The 20201-nt window shown below is 50.4% G+C and overlaps 1 protein-coding gene across 1 annotated transcript; it reads left to right on the forward strand.

Annotated features, from left to right (window-relative positions):
* Positions 1–862: 862 nt before the first annotated feature.
* Positions 863–20159, forward strand: ESPL1 (extra spindle pole bodies like 1, separase). The gene is made up of 31 exons (XM_019724470.3): positions 863–993; positions 1352–1444; positions 1622–2680; positions 2969–3073; positions 3241–3361; positions 5197–5333; positions 6357–6550; positions 6861–7100; positions 7264–7408; positions 7519–7657; positions 7849–7988; positions 8969–9103; positions 10408–10527; positions 11011–11182; positions 11578–11706; positions 11829–11985; positions 12493–12602; positions 13608–14602; positions 15026–15368; positions 15562–15723; positions 16109–16322; positions 16422–16612; positions 17143–17270; positions 17407–17529; positions 18013–18168; positions 18279–18449; positions 18575–18679; positions 18837–18952; positions 19108–19191; positions 19354–19518; positions 19794–20159. Exons 2-31 carry the CDS (start codon positions 1364–1366, stop codon positions 19993–19995), a joined length of 6339 nt encoding a protein of 2112 aa, XP_019580029.3. The 5' UTR covers positions 863–993; positions 1352–1363; the 3' UTR covers positions 19996–20159.
* Positions 20160–20201: the final 42 nt, after the last annotated feature.

Consider the following 20201-nt stretch of genomic DNA (forward strand, 5'->3'; position numbering starts at 1 on the left):
CTTTAGAGATGTTGTCTTTGTTTTAAACAGTCTTCCCTTGTAGATAGTCACCTCACAAAAGAGCTTGATGATGAAGAAAGATGATGATAGAGAAAGATGAGTTCTCCAATAGAGCTCATCAGAAAAAAGCTAACTGGAAGACCAGAGTTCTGAATTGAATTTTTTGGTGGAGGAAGGAAAGAGCAGCAGAGCCAACAGAATCTGTGTTTAGGGAAGTAGTTAATACTTACCAAACATGTCATTAGAAACTACGAAATATCCGGGTAAATGAATTTTCCTAATTCTTCCTGTCACTCACAATCCCTATGCCATCCCCCACTCTTCATCCCCCATCAAGGAGGGCTAGATCCTCTGTCTTCCTCACATAATCCAATTGATGGAAGGAGCAAAGCTGGAAGGCAGAGAGAGAGAGAGCTGGAAATCCCGACGGTACTCATGTCAGCGCCCCGCAGAAAACTATACATATTTTAAAAGAATTCCATGAAAGGATATGCCCTTTTTTTCCTGGTAACCCAAACCTTGTGAATTCCCAATAAGTTATTTTTGTTGTCTAGCGTATTTCTCTTGAAATTTAAACTCTTTCTGAGCTCTGAAGATGAAGGGGAGAGGAAGCATGGGGCTGGCCTTCTTGATAGCGGCTAAGCGATGGGTAGCTGAGGAACTCGTCCCTGACTGGAAAAAGTGGGAAAACTCTTGCCCGCAAGAGGCCTTAATGCCTGGAGCACCACCACCGGGCAGGCCGGCGTCACGTGACGATGCAGCACAGCAGATAAACTACAACTCCCAGTGCGCCGCGCGGCCCACCGGCGTTACGAAGCTCTCGCTGATTGGTCGCTGGGGATATTTGAAAGGAGGGGCTGGCGCGTAAACGAAGGTTACATTTTGGATTCTTGAGGAGTAATACGTCTGGCGGCTAAGTCTTAGACCTGGGAAGGTGGAGACTACTCTGGGGCTAAGGACCGAAGGGACTTGTGAGCGTGTGTACAAATTGAGGTGAATGGGGTCCCAAACGCTGACTTGAGGAAGAGTCGGGGACGACTCTGCAAGGGAGTGTCGGGAGACCTCGGGACATCCTGGTAGTCGCTGAAGAGCTCGTTGGAGGCCTCCCCTGTGGGGCGTTGGGGTGATGGTATGGATAGTGAGGCCGGGGATCGGCCGGGAGGAAGAAAAAGCGGAAGCGTCGGTTTATAACGGGAGCCTTGGCATCTGGCCTGGGCTTTTTTCCGATAGGATTTTTGACGGATTTTTTGTCCTGTTCTTCCGCGGCCTTCAAGCCCTTCACCCGGCCTTCATTTAACCCCATTACGAATCTTCTCTGCCCTCTCTAATCCGTCTCTTTTCTTTCCCCTAGCCCTCCGGCGCCATGAGGAGCTTCAAAGGAGTCAACTTTGGGACTCTGCTGAGCAGCCCGAAGGAGGCTGAAGCGTTGCTGCCTGACTTGAAGGTGGGGAGTGCTGTCTGCCTCTGGATGCACCCGGCTCTCCAAGCTGAGCTTTTTTTTTTTTTTTGCCTCATTTGAAGAGCCAGATGAATAGATCTCCTAAGCAACCTCATGTCTAGTTTCTTACCCTATCTCTTTCCCTCTTTTGATAGCCCTAGTCACATCTTTCTCTTCTCTTAGGAGTTCCTGTCCATGGTTCCAGCTGGTTCTCCCAGCTGCCGATTTAACGCTGAGAGGAGACAAGCTTGTGATGCCATCCTGAGAGCTTGCAACCAGCAGCTGACTGCCAAACTGGATTGCCACAGGCACCTGGGAAGCCTGCTGGAGCTGGCAGAGCTGGCTTGCAATGGCTACTTGGTGTCCAACCCCCAGCGCCCACCCCTCTACCTAGAACGAATTCTCTTCATCTTTCTGCGGAATGTGGCCGCACAGGGAATCCCAGAGGCCACACTCCGGCTTGCTCAGCCCCTCCATGCCTGCTTGCTGCAGTGTTCTCACCAAGCTGCTTCCCAGGACTACGAGGCTGTGGCTCGGGGCAGTTTTTCTCTGCTTTGGAAGGGGGCAGAAGCTCTGGTGGAGCGGCGAGCTGCATACTCTGCTCGGCTGAAGGCCTTGAGCTTTCTAGTACTCTTGGAGGATGAAAGTACCCCTTGTGAGCTTCCCCACTTTGCTTCTCCAACCGCCTGTCGAGTGGTAGCTGCCAATCAGCTGTTTGACGCCAGTGGGCATGGTCTGAATGAAGCAGATGCTGATTTCCTAGATGACCTGCTCTCCAGGCATGTGATCAGAGCCTTGGTGGGTGATGGAGGGGACTCGGCTGGTCCTCTTTCTCCACCAAAGGCCCTCTGTCTCTTGGAGCTCACCCTGGAACACTGTCGTCGCCTCTGCTGGAGCTACCTCTATGCCAAGGCCACCAGGGCAGTAGAGAAGGCCCAAGATTACCTAAGGAAAACCAGCCTGGCTCCCAGCCTCCAGCTATGCCAGCTGGGGGTAAAACTGCTGCAGGTCCAGGAGGGAGGACCTCAGGTGGCGGCCAAGCTTCTGATCAAGGCATCAGCTGTCCTGAACAGCAGCATGGAGACACCATCCCCCCCACTGCGGGCATTGTGTGACAGCTGCCAGTTCTTCCTCTCAGGCCTGGAGCGGGGCACCAAGAGGCGCTATGGACCTGATGCTATTCTGGGCCTCTTTGCTTTCCTTGGCGGGTACTGCTCCCTCCTTCGGCAGCTGCAGGATGGTGTGAGTTAAGGACCTAGAGGTAGTATGGGAATGTGGTTCTGTGGACTATCAGGCTAGGGTCTTTAGTAAGACCTGGAAGCCCTGGCTCCCTCCTTGGTAAGCTGCTCTCTAGACTATGCCTGACGAGCCAGCAAGCAGCCTAGTCTATCCTGAGAGGGCAGTGGCCCCTCCTGATGTCCTTCCTACTCTCCGGGCTTTGTCAGCTTTCCAGGACTCTGGGCCAGTCTTTAGCTTTGAGCTCATGCTTTATCTGTGTCCCTCAAACCAACCTTCCGCTTCCCTCCTCAGATCTGTGAGGACCCCTCCAAGCAGCAGCAGTCTTTTGTTCAGATGCGATTCCAGGGACTTCACCTCTACACTGTGGCGGTTTATGACTTTGCCCAAGGCTGTCAGGTACCATCTGGGAATCAAAAACCTTAGACATGTTCTAGGGTCAGGGGTTGCTTGACTTCCTTCGGTAGAGCTTTGGGGTTGCTTTGGCTATGGGTATGGGGTGGGGTGGATGTCACTTTGGACCTATTATGTCTCCTCTCACCCTCAAGCCCTTTTTGTCCCTTCAGGAAGCTGGTTTGGCTGACCTGGCCCAGCTAGTGGAAAGTTGCAAATCTACTGTTGTCTGGATGCTAGAGACCTTACAGGATCTGTCAGGCCAAGAGCTGACTGACTACCTGGGAATGACTGGTTAGTGCCCTGGGGCCCAGATAATAGGGTTCTTGGGAGGATCACCACTCATTAGGCAGGCAAACAGCACTTGCTGGATGGTTATGACCTCCAGAGGGGCTCCTTATGGTTTAAGGAGCCAGCGGAAAAGAAGTTTATAAGTATCAGTTACTCTATATTTAACAGCAGAAGAGAAGAAATGAAGCTAACTTACAATAGCGGACACAAATTTTTTCTCATTGATTTTGAAATCTGATTTGGTATTTGTGTCATGAAAACATTTGTGTCTGATGTGCAACTTTATTACTTTTCTATGTATTTAAATTTTAAAGAACATTTGTAACTTACATTTTTTTAAAACTAGGTAAAACATTCACAGGGTTCAAAATACAAATTGCACAAAAGGGCAGATACTGTGAAAAGCCTCTCTCCCTCCTGATCTTCGTCACCCAGGTTGACCTCTATAGTGGCAACTAATATCTTTAATTTCTTATGTATCCTTCTGGAAATAGGCGATGTATCTATAAACCAACAGCATATACGTCTCCCCACCCTTTTTATTGAAATATACATACAGAAAATTACTCACATCATAAGTGTACAGCTTGATGGATTTTTTTACAAAGTGTACCTACTTGGTATTCAACATCTAGGCAAGTAACAGAACATGACTTAACCCTGGAAAACTCCCTCCTTGTAACCCCTGCTAGTCACCACTCCCCAACAGCAACCACTATCCTACCAGCAAAGTTTTGCCTATTTTTGTATTTCATGATAAATTTCCCCTTCATTTTACAAAAAGCATGGCCCTTTAGTTTACGTCATATAAACTTAATGAGTTCAGTCATTGGAAGGTTTTGGAGAACTTGTCATATTCATATTTTCAGTGGTCATAGAGATGAAAATATCACCAGAAGTCATAAGAATTATTAGTATGAAAATTCTTTGCACAGAGTATTGAAGACTGACTTTTTTTTCTCTCAACCATCTGTGTTGATATTCAAGACTCTGCGTAAACTAAAATTTAGTAAAATTTTATTCAACAAATATTTATTGGGTAACTACTATGTGCTAAGCACTGTTCTGAGTACTTGGATTTGTCAGTAAACAAAACCAAAGATTCCTGCTCTCTTGGAACCACATCCTGGTTGGGGGAGAAAGATAATAAACAATAGAATAATTGAATTACCAACATGTTAGAAAGTGGTAAGAAGTATGGGGGAAAGAAAATTAGAGCAGGATGAGAAGGGGAATAGGAGTTCAGGATGGGTGAGGGCGGGCAAGTTACCATTTAAAGCAATAGGGTTGTCAAGGTAGACCTCATTGAGGGGTGACATGAGCAAAACTTGGAGGATGTGAGGGAATTGGCCATGTAGGCACTTGGAAAAGGACATCCTTGGCAGAGGAAACAGCCAGTGCCAAGGTCTCAAGGTAGGAGAGGGGCTGGTATGTTCAAGGAATAGCAGGGAGGCTATGCGGCCTCAGCAGGATGAGGGAAGGAGAGGGAGGGAAGGGACAGGTCAAGTGTTCCTCTAAGATGCTGACCTTTAGAGCAAGATGAAGATAGATGGGCATGTGCGGAGAGATGGGCCCTGCGTGGGAATGAGGACTCGGCTCTTGGGAAACGAGTGCAGAGCGGCTGGTTGGGGTGGGTCTACTTGATGGAATGGGAGTCCTGGGCTGACCAGCAGCAGGAAGGGGAGTGCTGTTCCTTTCTCATTCCCTAGCAATAGGAGTCCCTGTCTGATCTGGAAGCTGGTGAGCTGACTGTAGGTTGAGCTTCTCTCTACTGCCTCCAACAGGAAAGGGCAGTGGGAACCATTCCTGTGCTCAATGGTCCTTTCTCTCCCCTGCAGCCTCTTACACCAGTAACTTGGCCTACAGTTTCTATAGTCACAAGCTCTATGCCGAGGCCTGTGCCATTTCCGAGCCCCTCTGTCAGCACCTGGGCTTGGCGAAGCCAGGTACCTATCCTGAGGTGTCTCCTGAGAAGGTATGAGGGCTGGAGGGGAGGTTATGTTGGGGGAAGGAGAGAGCTTGAGGAGCATGAAAAGGCCTGGCCAGGACCCTGCCTTAGAGTAGGGTGTTAGGAGCTACGTGTTGGCAACAGTACCTGAGGCAGTGTTTTCCCAGATCTCACCTGTACTGTTGTTTACTTAATTTTTTGATTGACTCACGTTTTATATTTAGCTATTCCCAAGCCAGTGGTTCTCAACCTGGCTGCACGTTAGAATCACCTGAGTGATTGAAAAAAAATTCTAATGCCTACCCTAAGCTAATTGCATCAGCCTGCATCAGAATCTCTGGCACTGGAGCCTGGACATCTGGATATTTAAAGTGTTCCGCTAGGTGGTCCTTTGGACAACCAGGTGAGAACCACAGTCTTAAAGCACGAATACCTGTGAAATGAGCAGTTGGCTGGATTGGCAGGCAAGGTGGGTTGTAGAGGGCTTTGGGTTTCATCGTGAGGGAGATTGATGAGCTTCTAACAGATGTAAATGGAGACATGATAGCAGATTGGCATCCTGCGTTTCTCTGGCATCACTGTGGCGAGTGACTAGAGTGCAAGGACAACAGTGGGCATCCAGGCTGCCCTAGCAGGAAAGGGTTGGTTTCTGAATTGAAGCAGCTTCCCAAGGGATAGAAAGAACTGATGGGTGCAAGAAGTCAAGGATCAACCTGGTAAGTGACTGGCTATGAGGGAGGGAAAAGGAAGAGTCTAGGATGGCCTCACATTTCTGACTCCGGTGATTTGTTGAGAGAAGGATGACAGGAAGAGGAGTAGGTTTTCATGAGTATGGAAGATGAATATGTGGGTAGGATGGATTCAAGCCTCAGGTTGAGAGGACCCAGGGTATTTAGTTGTTAGGTATCTCCTGCCTTGGGGCAGGGGTGGTGGCTGGAGGACCCCTGCCCCCACCAAGTGGTATATGTACCTGTGCACACACGTCTTCTCCCACTATACAGACTCATTGGTTCCTCCTTCCACTTTTGTCTGTTCCCTTTCTCTGGTCAGTTGCACAGGTGCTTCCGGCTGCAAGTAGAGAGTTTGAAGAAACTGGGTAAACAGGCCGAGGGTTGCAAGATGGTGACTTTGTGGCTGGCAGCCCTGCAGCCCTGTGGCCCCAAACACATGGCTGAGCCAGTCACCTTCTGGGTCCGGGTCAAGATGGATGCAGCCAGAGCTGGAGACAAGGAGCTACAGCTGAGGTGAGTCGGCAGGAGGTGGGACAACCATGTTTACCCCATGGCGAGGGCTGGCTTTTTGTACTCATAGTCACGTTCATCCTTATATCTGAGAAAGTCACTGATTCCTCCATTCATCGTTACTCACTAAGTGCCTACTGTATGCCAGCCGCTGTGCTGGGTACTGGGGGAACAGTGGTGACAGGCAGTGTTCTTGCTTTCCTGCCTAGAAACTTACGGAGCTCTCAGCAAGCCAAGGCTGGGACTCCTTGGCAGAGGGGCAGAGGCTCCGTGCTTCATGGGCTCCCCTGGTGCTGAGTCCATCCTCTTTTAGGACTCTTCGAGACAGCCTGAGTGGCTGGGACGCAGAGACCCTGGCCCACCTGCTCAGGGAGGAGCTGCAGGCCTACAAGGCGGTGCGGGCCGACACGGGGCAGGAGCGGTTCAACGTTATCTGTGACCTGCTGGAGCTGATCCCTGAGGGGACACCGGCTGGGAGCTGGGCTCGAGCTATCCACCTGGTGGAATTGGCTCAGGTGCTTTGCTACCATGACTTTGCCCAGCAGACCGACTGGTAAGGAGGAAAGGCGGGGAGGTCACTCTTGCTTCTTGCCCTGGGTCCTCTGACCCTTTGCAGAGCCTGTTTCCCTCACCATGTCCCTGACCACCCCCTTCCGTTTGTGATCATGGGTGAGACCGGCTGTCCTGCCCTGTTTAAGTGCATCCTCTCCCTACAGCTGTGCCCTGGATGCTATCCAGGAAGCCCTACAGCTTTTGGAGTCTGTGAAACCTGAGGCCCAGGCCGAGGATCAGCTCCTGGATGATAAAGCACAGGCCCTGCTGTGGCTCTACATCTGTACCCTGGAGGCCAAGATGCAAGAAGTAAGTGTGGCTGCCGTGGGGCTGAGCAGCACTAGGTACAGGGATTGTTCTTCCTGGGCCCCCAGTAAGCTGGCACCAACCCTGTTTTTCACCCTGATCTCCCCATCCAGGGAATTGAGCGGGATCGGAGAGCCCAGGCCCCTAGTAACCTGGAGGAATTTGAAGTCAATGACCTGAACTATGAAGATAAACTCCAGGAAGATCGTTTCCTATACAGTAACATTGCCTTCAACCTGGCTGCAGATGCTGGTGAGGGCTGTGGACATAGGATGGTGGGGTAGTCTCTCTATGGCTTCCTAAGAGCCGAATGGGGACCCCAGGTGTGAGGGAGGCTGGGAGGTGGGTGGGCACAAATGGCAGAGGCTGTTATGGAGAAGGCAGCATTCTTTCAAGATGGCCCATGCTGAGAGAATGGCTGGTCCTTTCCATCTGACTTACAGCTCAGTCTAAATGCCTGGACCAAGCCTTGGCCCTGTGGAAGGAAGTGCTTACAAAGGGGCAGGTCCCCGCTGTAAGGTGTCTCCAACAGACAGCAGCCTCGCTACAGATCCTAGCGGCCCTCTATCAGCTGGTGGCAAAGGTAATGAGGCAGGGCATCGTCGCAGACCACAAACCCCGCACCTTTTCCTTTGGCCTGTGTACCTGCTGAGAAGCCCAGTAACCTAGTGTGGGCTCTATCACCACCCTCTCTGAGTATAAATCCAAGCTCTATCATTTTATTAGTACGTGGCCTTAGGCAAGTTACTTAACCTTCTAAGGCCAAGTTTCCTTATCTAAAATGAAGGTAATAAAAATACTACCTCATAGCATTGTCCGCATTTGATGAGATAATGCATGGACAATGTTGTACATAAAAAGGATACTCAAATGTAAACCATAATAATTATATTAATTATTAGATAATTTGAGACCTATGTGCTCAGAAAAATGTAAAAGTGCCTATAGACACAGTTCTCCATGTTGACATGCAATGTCATGATGTTTCATAGACTCCCTGAAGCTCTTCCCTGAACTCCACATTTAGAAACCTGGGCCCCACATTAGAAACCAGAAAGAACGTTGCACATAAAGGATCTTTGTTACTGTGGGCCATGAGGCTGTATTTTTACCACAAGGAGCCTGGGAAGCTGCCTCAGCCCTAGATTTGAGTCTTGGCGCTACCATGTACCTATTATGTGAACTTAGACAAGCAACTTACACTATGTGATTCTTAGTTTCCTCATCTGTAAAACTGGGATTAGAGTTGCTGTGAAGATAAAAGAAGCTGATGCATGTAAACCTCTTGACACAGTGCCTGGCACATAGTAAGCACTCAGTCCATCCTGACTGTTGATGATGACTGACATCTGGGCTTTCATACAGAGCGGGGTAGCGTGGTTTGTAGGCTCCCTCATTGCTCTCATCTCAGACTCCCTGAGGATGGCTACTGGTTACTCTGCCTGGGTAGCCACATTCCAGCAGGCCCAGAGGTCAGACGAAAGTCCCAAAGGGCTAGGGAGCAGAGGGTAGAAATGGAGGCTCGAGAGGTGCTGGATAAACTTCCTCCTCCTGGCCAACCAGCCCCTGCAGGCTCTGGAGGTCTTCCTACTTGTACGGATCGTCTCCCAGAAACTGGAGGACCACGCAAAGGCAGCTGGCTCCTCCTGCCATGTCACCCAGCTCCTCCTGACACTCGGCTGTCCCAGCTATGCCCAGGTGAGTGCCCAGCCAGTCCAGCCTGGGGCTGCAGGGGGGACCTGGCTGTAGTGACCCATCTTTTCTCTGAAAAGAGCATACCGAAGGGGCAGCTTCTCTGCCTCCTACTGCCACATTCTGCTGGAGGGTTAAGTGTGGAGTGATTGAGAGGCAGGTGTGGGAAGAGGAAGTGTCTTTCTCCTTCTCATTGCAAAATCAGTTGTTTGTGAAGTCTGAGATTCTTCTCCAGTCATATGCTGCTAATCCTGTATTTCCCACCCATTTCTGTTGCCCTAGTTGATGCTTCTTTGCTCACTTTAGGACTATTATGATGTCTCCTAGCTGGTCTCCTTCCTTCCTGTTTCTCCATTTCGTCTTAGCGTGGTCTTTTTAGGCATAGATCTAATCTTATCTTTTGCCTGCTTAAAGGATTTCATTGGCTTCTCCATTTCCCGAGGGACACTGTCCAGACCCTTTACTTTGTATTGCATCCTTTTATTTAAAAAAAATATTTTTTATATTAATTTCAGATCACAAAACAACATAATGATTAGACATTTATACCCCTCACAATGTGATAACCGCCTCCAAGTCTATTACCCCTCTGACATCGTACATAGCTGTTACTATACCATTGACTATATTCCCTATGCGTTGTTTACATGCCGTGAATATATATGTGTACACACAATATTTAATTATAGTTGACATTCAATATTACTCTGCATAGCTTCAATATTATTCTAGTTCACACTTTTTCTTGTCACTCCCCACCATGAACCTTATGCCAATCTGTCCCAGTTACTTGATAGTCCTTTTATTGTGCATCTCTGTCTTTGGTTGTGTTAGTTCCTCCAGCCTCAATACACCCTTTCTCACCCCCGCCCTTTTTTTCATTCAGTAAACCTGTCAAGGCTAAGATCAGTGATCTTTTCAAGATCAATGGTTCCCTCCTTCATAAAGCATTTTTTATGTCCTCTTCTTCAAGGACAGACTCAACCACTTTCTCTGTGTCCCCATAGCACTAATGGCATTGTATCATGATTACACAGGTATGCCTGCATCCCCACTGCATTGCAAGATATTGGTTGAAAGGTCCTGCTTACTCCTTATTCAGCTTTGTCTTTCTAGCATAGTGTTTAACTGAAAGGTACTCGATGAACATTTTAGTGAGTGAGTGAATAACTCCTGTGCAGATTATAATATTTGAAATAATATTTAATTGGATGTGGTCAGCATTTTACTTGTGAATGCTTTAATGTCTCTCTTCACCTCATGCTCACACACACACACACACACACCCCCCCCCCCCATTGCTCCCTTAGTTATACCTGGAAGAGGCAGAATCAAGTCTGAAGTTTCTGGATCATACTACTGACGTATACCTGCTCCTTTCCTTGACCTGTGACCTACTGAGAAGTCAGCTCTACTATGCTTTTCACAAGGTATTTCTCACTTTCTTATACCCGAAGATCCTAGGTATTGGAAGGATTTTAGGATTTTCTAGATATTTGTCTGGCTTCTGAGATTTCCTTGGAGCTAAGAAGAATATTCCTGACTCTGAGAAGCAGTGCTATTTCCTAGCCTTGCCCTCCAATGAATTGTTCACCAGTGTTCCTCTAGTAGAGATACTTTCCTTTTCATTGTTTTCTAGTTTCCTGAGGGGCAAAGGGGAAAGTCTCCCTGAATAGAAACTGGGACAACCCTGGAGCCTTAGACTGGAAATCCAGTGGGATCAAAAGCCCTGAGTTTTCTCACAAAATAGCTGAGTGACTTGGCCAAGTCTTGTGCCCTCTCTGTTCTAGTTTTCTCTACAGCTTTTATCATTGTTAAAAGCAGGGCATTGGGCCAGATGATCTCCAGGGGCCCCTCGCACTCTGAATAGCCTATGACCTCACTGCTCTGCTCTGGCCCCCTCGCTCTTCCAGGTGACGGAGGGTGCCTCTCTGTTGCTGTCTGTGCTTCGGGACCCTGCTCTCCAGAGGTCATCCAAGGCCTGGTACTTGCTGCGTGTCCAGGCCCTGCAGCTGGTGGCAGTCTATCTCAGCCTCTCATCAGACATCCTCTCAGCCTCCCTGTGGGAGCAGCTCTGTGCCCAAGGTGAAAACATAAGGTGGATGGCCTTCCTTGGTTGATATGTGCGGTTTGTCCACTATCAGCTCTTGTCAGCCTTTGTCCCTTCTGCTGTCCAACTGCCTGAATGAGCCTACCTAGAAGCTGCACAGAGTAGGCCCAGGATAGCAGATGATTTTCAGTTCATCCACTGATGCTAATCGATTGTCTAGTGACTGCCTGGAATACTATCCCAACAAGGATTCGGAGACCCAGTGTGTTCTCAGGGGGAAAGAGTTCTGTGATTGATTGGTTCTGTCTGCCTTAGGTGCAGAAGGAAAAGAGTGGCAGCAGCTTTGCATTTGTTATCTTAGTAGTTGAAGGTGGTGGATATTCTGGCCACATCATCTCTCTTCTTGTCCTGCCCTCCCTCACCTGCACAGGCTGGCAGACACCTGAGATAGCCCTCATCGACTCCCATAAGCTCCTCCGAAGCATCATCCTCCTGCTCATGGGCAGCGATGTGCTCTCAATTCATAAAACAGCCGTGGAGACACCGTTTCTAGACTATGGTGAGTCTGAGGAGAGGAAGGCCCTGTGGGAATAAACAGGCTAGATGGTGGGGCTGGCAGTTTTGTCTCCAGAGGATCCAGGCTACGAGAAATGATGGTCTGTTCTCTCTCCTTTGCTACAGGTGAAAATCTAGTACAAAAATGGCAGGTGCTGACAGAGGTGCTGAGCTGCTCAGAGAAGCTGGTCTCCCGCCTGGGCCGCCTGGGTAGTGTGAGCGAAGCCAAGGCCTTTTGCTTGGAGGCCCTGAAACTTACAACGAAGCTACAGATACCTCGCCAGTGAGTACAGGGCCCAAGAAGGTACTGATTCTGGAATGTGAGTGCCTGTGCCCTTGACCACGGGCTCCCAAATTATTCCACAGATTAACATGTTATGTTTGGAAGGGTTAGTGGAAGAATGTATTCCATGGCTAAATAAGTGGGAAGTGCTGAGTTAAACAATGTTAGACATTTTTATTTCCTATAGGACTTCTCATGTCCTCCAATATGTTAATACGCATTGTAAATCTGTAAAAAGGAGATTTGTTTCCTTAAATCTCTTTGCCCACAGGGCCCTTTTTTTTGAGGAACGCAGTTTGGGAAATCCTTTCCTTATGCACAAGGATGAGTGGGTTTGAGTCAGCAGTATAGAGGGTTTTCTCCAGGGAGCAGTGAAGTCAACTTTAGGAAGTAAAAGCCTTTTGGAGGCTGGGAAAGACAGATGGCTCTGTCTGGAAAAGGGGCAAAAAGACTCTCCAGGAAAACACATGATTCCACTAATTATTTGTCATCTCCTCTCCCCACCAGGTGTGCCCTGTTCCTGGTGCTGAAGGGGGAGCTGGAGCTGGCACGCAATGACATTGACCTCTGTCAATCGGACCTGCGGCAGGTTCTGTTCTTGCTCGAGTCTTGCACAGGTGAGCAGCCGTGCCCCCGTGCCCATGCGCAGTGGTGAGAGTGACACATATACTTTATATGGCAAGGTTTGGTTCTCTACTTCTGATTCCAGGGCAAAGCTCCCTTTACTTCAATCAGACCATTGATGTCTCCTTCAGATAGCCTGTCCAGAACTAACCCTACCTGGTTCTAGTTTTCAGTGCTAATACATTTTGGCTATTTAAATTTAACTTAAACAAAATTTAAAATTCAGTTCCTCAGTCACTCGCCACATTTCACATGTTCAGTAGCCACATGTGGCTACTAGTGGCTCTTGTATTGGACAACACAAATGTAGTGTCCTCAGGAGGCTTAAGCGCAGAATAAAATACTTTATTTATGGTGCATTTTTTCTTATCAACCATTTTTACCTCTGGTATTTCATTTGACCCACATAAAACCTTGGGAAGTTAAGTGGGAACGTAGATTTATTTATTTTTTCCATTTGTAAAATGAGAAGGTTGAGAAATTCACTGTTTTGGGCCAGAATCACAGGGCTAGTCAGGCAGAAGCCAGGATTAACACTTGGTCCTCCTGGTACTGGCCTGCTGTCCTGAGCCAGGCATGCATCCTTCTGAGCTGCAGATATGGGGGCTTTGGGGGCTGTGTTGGTCCATTGTTGGAAGGGAAGAACACATTAGGGATTTTGTTGAAAAAATAAGCCACTAATATGTAGTGTGTTAGTACCGTAATATATATGAGTGACTAGTAAGTAAATTACACTTACATTAGGGAGTTGGGCCCTGGGGTAGCTCAGGAAACTCTTGGTATCATTTCTCCCAGTTTTGTAATTCCTTTTTTCCCCCCCGACCCCCACCCCCAACTCCGATTCAAGCCGTTGTTCTCAGTCTAGTTGTGGAGGGCGCAGCTCTCTGGCCCATGTGGGAATCGAACTGGTGACCTCGGCATTAGGAGCACAGCACTCTAACTGCCTGAGCCATCCGGCCGCCCCCAGTTTTGTAATTCTTCTTCTGCTCTCTCCTCAGAGTTTTCTGGACTAGCCCAGCACCCAGACTCTGTGAAGAAGGTCCACTTGCAGAAGGGGAAGCAGCAGGCCTGGGTCCCCTGTCCTCCAGAACTCCCAGAAGAGGAGCTCTTCATAAGAGGCCCTGCTCTGGAACTGGTGGCCACTCTGTCCAAGGAGCCTGGTCCCATAGCACCTGCTACTAACTCCTCCCCAATCCTGAAAACAAAGCCCCAGCCCAGCCCTGGCTTCCTGACCCATTTGCCCACCTGTGACTGCTCGCTCTGTGCTAGCCCTGTCCTCTCGGCAGTCTGTCTACGCTGGGTGTTGGTCACAGCACGGGTGAGACTAGCCATGGGTCATCAGGCCCAGAGTCTGGATCTGCTGCAGGTTGTCCTGAAGGGTTGCCCTGCAGCCACTGAGCGCCTCACCCAAGCTCTACAGGTTTCCCTGAATCACAAGGCGACCACCTCCCCCATCCCGAGCCTCTTCGATGAGATCTTGGCTCAGGCATATACACAGCTGGCACAGGAGGGGCTGAGCCAGCCATCAAACAAGAGCCTGGAGAAAGTCCTGAAGTCAGGGTTGAAGTTTGTGGCAGCACGGATACCCCACCTGGAGCCCTGGCGTGCCAGCCTACTCTTGATTCAGGCCCTTGCAAAGCTAGCTGGCCTCAGCTGCTGCACTATGCAGCTTTTTGCAAACTCCTGGGGCTGGCAGCCACCATCAGTAAAGCCCCGCCCAGGCTCAGAGTCCTCTAAGCTTCGGAACCAAAAACCTGGACGAGGGCGCCAGCAAGCGGTCTCTGCTACCCTGCCCCTCCATAATTCCTCTCTGAAAGGTCTGAAAGGTCTGGAAGGTGGAGGACCACCCTGTACACCTAAGCCCCCAGGCCGGCTTAGGCAGGCCAGCCCTTGTGTCACTTTCACCGTGTTTGAGGAAGTCTCCCCTACAAAGAGCAAGCCTGAGATTCCCAAGGCCCCTAAAGTACAACAGAGGATCCAGACCCGCCTGAAGGTGAGGTGGGACTGTGTCTGGGTGGTGCTGGTGTTGGGTGGTCCTGGAGAAGAGTTCCGCGAGCAGGTGTCTGTGGAGCAGCTTCCCAGGGACTGACAGGACCTTTAGCTCTCCTGTTACCCTGCAGGATCCCTGCATCTTCCACAGCAAGACCTGCTTCCAAGTCTGCCTTTGTTTCAGACAGAAGGCACTTTCCCTAACTCTACGCTTCCTTTCCCCTTTCATCCCTCCTTATCTTCTGGTCCCTTCTCTCCCTCCTTCCGCACTCAGGAGTCACTGCCCCTGGTTGAGTGTGGCAGTATGTGTGGGAGGTTCTTAAATCTTCCCCAAAGGCTTCTGTGTTGGTGCCTCCACAGCGCCACCTGCTGTCGGATGATGTCACTGAAGGCCCCTTGGCCCTTCTCCCTTTTCCACCCATCCCAGGTGAACTTCAGTGATGACAGTGACTTGGAAGACCCAGTTGAGGCACGGCTGGCAGAGGGCGCCAAGAGACGGGGCGCTGCTTCCCGGGGCCGGGGCCGAGGCCGGGGCCAGGCTAGGAAGGGCCCAAGCTTGAAGACTGATGCAGTGACTGCCCCAGGCGGTGCCCCTGGGCACTCGGGCCTCAGCGGCAGGAGCCGGAGGCCCAAGAAGGTGGTGTCCGGGCATCGTGAGGAGCTAGGCCCCGAGATTATGAGGACCATCCCTGAGGAGGAGCTGACTGACAACCAGATGGAAATGAGCTTTGAGATCCTCAGGGGCTCTGACGGGGAAGAGTTAACCTCAGGTATAAGGGCAGGGGTGGGAGGCAGAAGGTATATATGTTTTCAGGGGGCTGCCCTGGGACCAAAGCACAAGAAATAACTGGTGCCAAAGACAGTACAGAAAGTTCTCTTGCTGGCTCTGGACTGGATACGGCAGGGAGAACAAGGGATGGCAGAAGGAGGTTGCTCCATAGAAAAGTCATCTTCTCTCCCCAGGTGGGAAGACAGCAGCTCCAGGGCCTGATGCAGCCATAGGAGAATGTGAGGTGTTGAGACGGGATTCCAGCAAAGAGGAGCTGCCCATCTTGCGCCCAGATAAAGAGCGAGACCAGGGTCTCCGTCCTCGGCTGCAGCGCCCCTCCGCCCCGGTACCCATTGGTGAGGTCTGGTCACCTGGAGGGGGCTGCGCCTCTGGGTCTCTTGATCCCAATGCTTTTCGGGTCTGTCTTGGTTCTGGCTTTAGATCCCCACCTAGATCCGCAGCCTTTGAACCTGGGTTTGAATTCCAGCACTCTACTACCTATGTGCAAGTCACTCAACCTCTCTCTGAGCTTCTATTGACTTAACTGTAAAGTGGGGTGTGGGGAGGACAGCAAATTGGTGCATGTAAGGTGCACAGCACCCTACTTGGCACATTGCCCTTCGTAAATGGTAGCTGCTACTTTCCAAGTGGGAGATGAGATAGGGATGCCTTCTTGGCAAGTTCCTGTCAGCTAGAAAATGGGGGATTCATCTATAGCCAAGTATCTTAACCTTTCTCTAGGTGTCTCTACCCTGGATTCCATCTATGACTCACTGAGCATTGCTTTCCGTGGGGTCAGTCACTGCCCTCCTAGCGGGCTCTATGCTCACCTCTGCCGCTTCCTGGCCTTGTGTCTGGGCCAGCAGGATCCCTATGCCACTGCCTGCCTCATCGCTGAGTCTGTCTCCATCACCTGTCGCCACCAGCTGCTCACCCACCTCCACAGGCAGCTAAGGTGAGTGCCCACCATCCCTAAGGTTTGTCCTGGGCAGACTGGATGGAGGGTCCAGACTTTGAAGGAGGGAGAACTCACCCCTTCTTGTGTTGCCTGCAGCAAGGCCCAGAAGCACCAAGGATCGCTCGAAATAGCAGACCAGCTCCAGGGGCTGAGCCTCCAGCCGAGGCCTGGAGATGTCCCCCTGACCCGCATCCAGCGCCTCTTTTCCTTCAGGACATCAGGGTCTGGCCATTTCCCCCAGCCCGAGAAGGAGAGTTTCCGGGAGCGCCTGGCTCTGATCCCCAGGGGTATGGCGGCTGGCTTTGGCTGGTTCTCCTGGCCTTTTATTCATCTTCTTACTGAAGAGTTGGGTGAAGGTGTTTAAGGTACTAGTTAGCACACATAGATTTGTGATCCTTAGGAAAAGACATGTCCTACCTTTTCATTGATTAGTCATTTTGTGATTCTCACCAAACCGACACACCCTAAATCTAGTCTTTTTTTTAAAACTCAACTTTGAGTTACCAGCAAATTCAATGTCTTTCTTTAGGGATAAGTTCAGGTGCCCGGGGTCTCCCTCCGCTAACGTGAGACACATGATTTGAGTGCTTCCTTCCGTGCAGCGCCCTTTGTTCATTTCTGTGAGTGACACAAAGAAGTACAAGACATGGTCTGCATCCCCAGGGAGCTGTTAGGGCAAGTGACAACACCTTGAAATCCAGTGAGCAGGAAAGGCTTCTTAGAGTTGTCGTGAGTGAGAGATAGGGATTGAGTACAGAAGATGGAAGGGCATTCCTTGTAACAGCTGAAATGATTCTGGGTTTGTTCTGTGTGTCAGGAGTGACTGTGTGTGTGTTGGCCTTGGCCACCCTCCAGCCTGGAACCGTGGGTGACACCCTCCTGCTGACCCGGCTGGAAAAAGAGAATCCCCCGGTCACTGTGCACATCCCCACTGCCCAGAGCAAGGTAGGTCTCCGGGTCTAGGGAGCAAAGTCGGGCTAGGGTAGGCCTCTGGTCAAGCTGCTCACATTTCTGTGGTGGCGGGACAGAGAGACGGGGCTCACGTGAGCAGGTAGAAATCTCACAACCCCATCTCCCAAAGCTTCCTCTGAGTTCGGCCCTCAAAGAGTTTGATGCCATCCAGAAGGAACAGAAAGAGAACAGCAGCTGTACTGACAAGCGAGAATGGTGGACAGGGCGGCTAGAACTGGACCGCCGGATGGAGGTGTGTGCTCCCAGGGTGGGGTGGGGTCATGCCTACCCTAGGAATGACCTGTGCGTGCCTGGGGGCTTCTCTGAAGGGTGCGAGGTCAGTGCTGAGCTACCTCAAGTCCTTTCTGGAAGTGGAGACCTAAATAAAAAATTCTGTTACTTGGGAAGGACTTTAAACAAGAGCCCAAAACTTGAAGTTATGGCAATGGAATGTTTCAAGGTACATACAAGAAAAAGGATTTAAGCCCAAGTATCAGCTTCCTGGCTTTACCTTTCATTGCCCACCTGTTCACAGTTGCTAAAACATAGTGATATGTAACAAATCATCTTACCTACACTCCCCCAGGGTCTCAGCAAATGAAAAATGTTTCCACTTCTTGGCTTTTATGGCAAACCTATTTACTGGAAAACCCATTTCCTCATCTCTAAAATGTTGGTGTCTGTGGGGAGAGAAACTCAGCTTCCTCTCTGACCGAAGGTTCTGTTCTTCACTCAGGTCCTCATCACTTCCCTAGAGAAGCATGTGTTGGGCTGCTGGAGGGGGCTGTTGCTGCCATCCAGTGAGGACCCTGGCCCCTCCCAGGAGGCCACCCACCTACAAGAGTTGCTGCAGGAATGTGGCTGGAAATATCCTGACCCCACTCTGCTGAAAGTGAGTTGAGAAATCAGGGAAGGGGAAGAAGCTAGACAATTCTTTCCCACCTGCCATTGTGAGTGGCAATGGGGGAGCTATGGCACTCACTGACCACTGTTCCCCTATAGGTCATGCTCAGTGGTGCCAGCACCCTCACCCCTCAGGACATTCAGGCCCTGGCCTATGGGCTGTGCCCTGCCCGGCCAGAGCGAGCCCAAGAGCTCCTGAGTGAGGCAATAGGACGTCTACAGGGGCAGAAAGTACCAAGCAATAGGCACCTTGTCTTAGTGCTGGACAAGGTAAGGAGCTAGGAGGCAGAGGGGCAGCGTCTGGTGGGCAGTGGGCACCAACTCATCCCCATGCCCCTTCTCACTTCTGCATATACCTGGCTCGGGACTGAAACCTCTGAGTGCTTTTTGCCCAGGACCTGCAGAAGCTGCCATGGGAGAGCATGCCCAGCCTCCGGGCACTGTCTGTCACTCGGCTGCCCTCCTTTCGCTTCCTACTCAGCTACGCCATCACCAAAGAGGTGGGATTCAAGGAGTGGGGACTGGGGATGATTGGCGATTGGGGGAAGACAGGAGAGTGTCCTAGAAATGGATGAGCCGTGGGATGGGGCTTGCAGTTTGTTGGAGCTTGGGCCTCTGGCCGGACCAGGATCCTGATCGCCAGTGTCTCCTCCTCAGTCTGGGGCCTCGTCAGTGCTGAGCCAAGGGGTGGATCCACGCAGTACCTTCTACGTTCTAAACCCTCACAATAACCTTTCAAGCACAGAGGAGCAGTTTCGAGCCAATTTTAGCAGGTCAGGAGGATAAGAGTAAGAAAGCGGGTGGGGAAGGGTAGAGACAACGTATAGGGGCAACATGTCCTTTTCTCTAGAATCAGATGTTGCAGCCCACCTTCTCCCGCCCTCTTTCTTACTACATGACCCTTATTCTTACTACTTTTTCCCTGCAGTGAAGCTGGCTGGAAAGGGGTGATTGGGGAGGTGCCAAGCCCAGAACAGGTGCAGGCGGCCCTGACGGAGCATGACTTATATATGTGAGTGCTTAGGGCCGGGAGGTGGGGGTAGGGGCAGTCCCAGAGGTATCACTTTGGTTTGCTTTGGGGCTTAAAGCTCCTGGCTGACTCAGGGTGCCTTTGGAGACACAGCAGAGGCCTAGTACACCTAGGTCAGACTCATCTCACCTTCTTCTGCCTTAGCTATGCAGGGCATGGGGCCGGTGCCCGCTTTCTGGATGGGCAGGCTGTCCTGAGGCTGAGCTGCCGGGCGGTGGCCCTGCTGTTTGGCTGCAGCAGTGCAGCCCTAGCTGTGCATGGAAACCTGGAGGGCGCTGGCATCGTGCTCAAGTATATCATGGCTGGCTGGTGAGTCTCGAGGGGCAAGGCCCATCCTAGGTCCCAACCCCAGGTTCTTTCCAAGTCTGAACCCTAAATCCTTCCCCTTGTGCCCCACCTTCCTCCCATTCTAGTTCCCTGACATGCCTGGGCCTTTTTGCCGTCTTCTCTCCTCCTCCTCCAACTGTGGGCCACGGGACTTCCTCATTGACTCAGTCCTCTACTCACCCACCACCACCATCAATCGTGTTTTCCTATATATTCTGTCTTAGAGCCCTTTGTACTTCTTCCTTCTTTTTTCCCAGTCCCCTTTTTCTAGGTAACCTCTGGGATGTGACTGACCGTGACATCGACCGCTACACAGAGGCACTGCTGCAGAGCTGGCTTGGAGCAGGCCCAGGAGCCCCCCTTCTCTACTATGTGAACCAGGCTCGCCAGGCTCCCCGACTCAAGTATCTTATTGGGGCTGCACCTGTAGCCTATGGCTTGCCTGTCTCCCTGCGGTGACTCCTTGGAGCTGTCCTATTGCTGATAGAAGCCATACGACTGTTCTACCTCCCCTACTTAGATTTAACCCTTAGGATAAATATTTTAAGTGATTTCCCCCAGTGTTTTATATGAAACATTCTCTTTTAATTTAACTTTAATATAATAAAGATATATTACTTAAACCTTGTTTTGTGTAGTTCATCTGAAAACATTTGAATATGACT

This window comes from Rhinolophus sinicus, chromosome 1 (assembly GCF_057876585.1).
Source record: "Rhinolophus sinicus isolate RSI-liver-muscle chromosome 1, RSI-T2T, whole genome shotgun sequence".
NCBI lineage: Eukaryota > Metazoa > Chordata > Mammalia > Chiroptera > Rhinolophidae > Rhinolophus > Rhinolophus sinicus.

Bases quoted from the DNA above. Each gene is read 5' to 3' on its own strand.
- ESPL1 (XM_019724470.3), top strand. From the start codon at position 1,364: ATGAGGAGCTTCAAAGGAGTCAACTTTGGGACTCTGCTGAGCAGCCCG. The intron at 3,362-5,196 runs GTTAGTGCCCTG...TCTCCCCTGCAG, and splicing joins TGACTACCTGGGAATGACTG to CCTCTTACACCAGTAACTTG. The intron at 15,369-15,561 runs GTATAAGGGCAG...TTCTCTCCCCAG, and splicing joins CGGGGAAGAGTTAACCTCAG to GTGGGAAGACAGCAGCTCCA.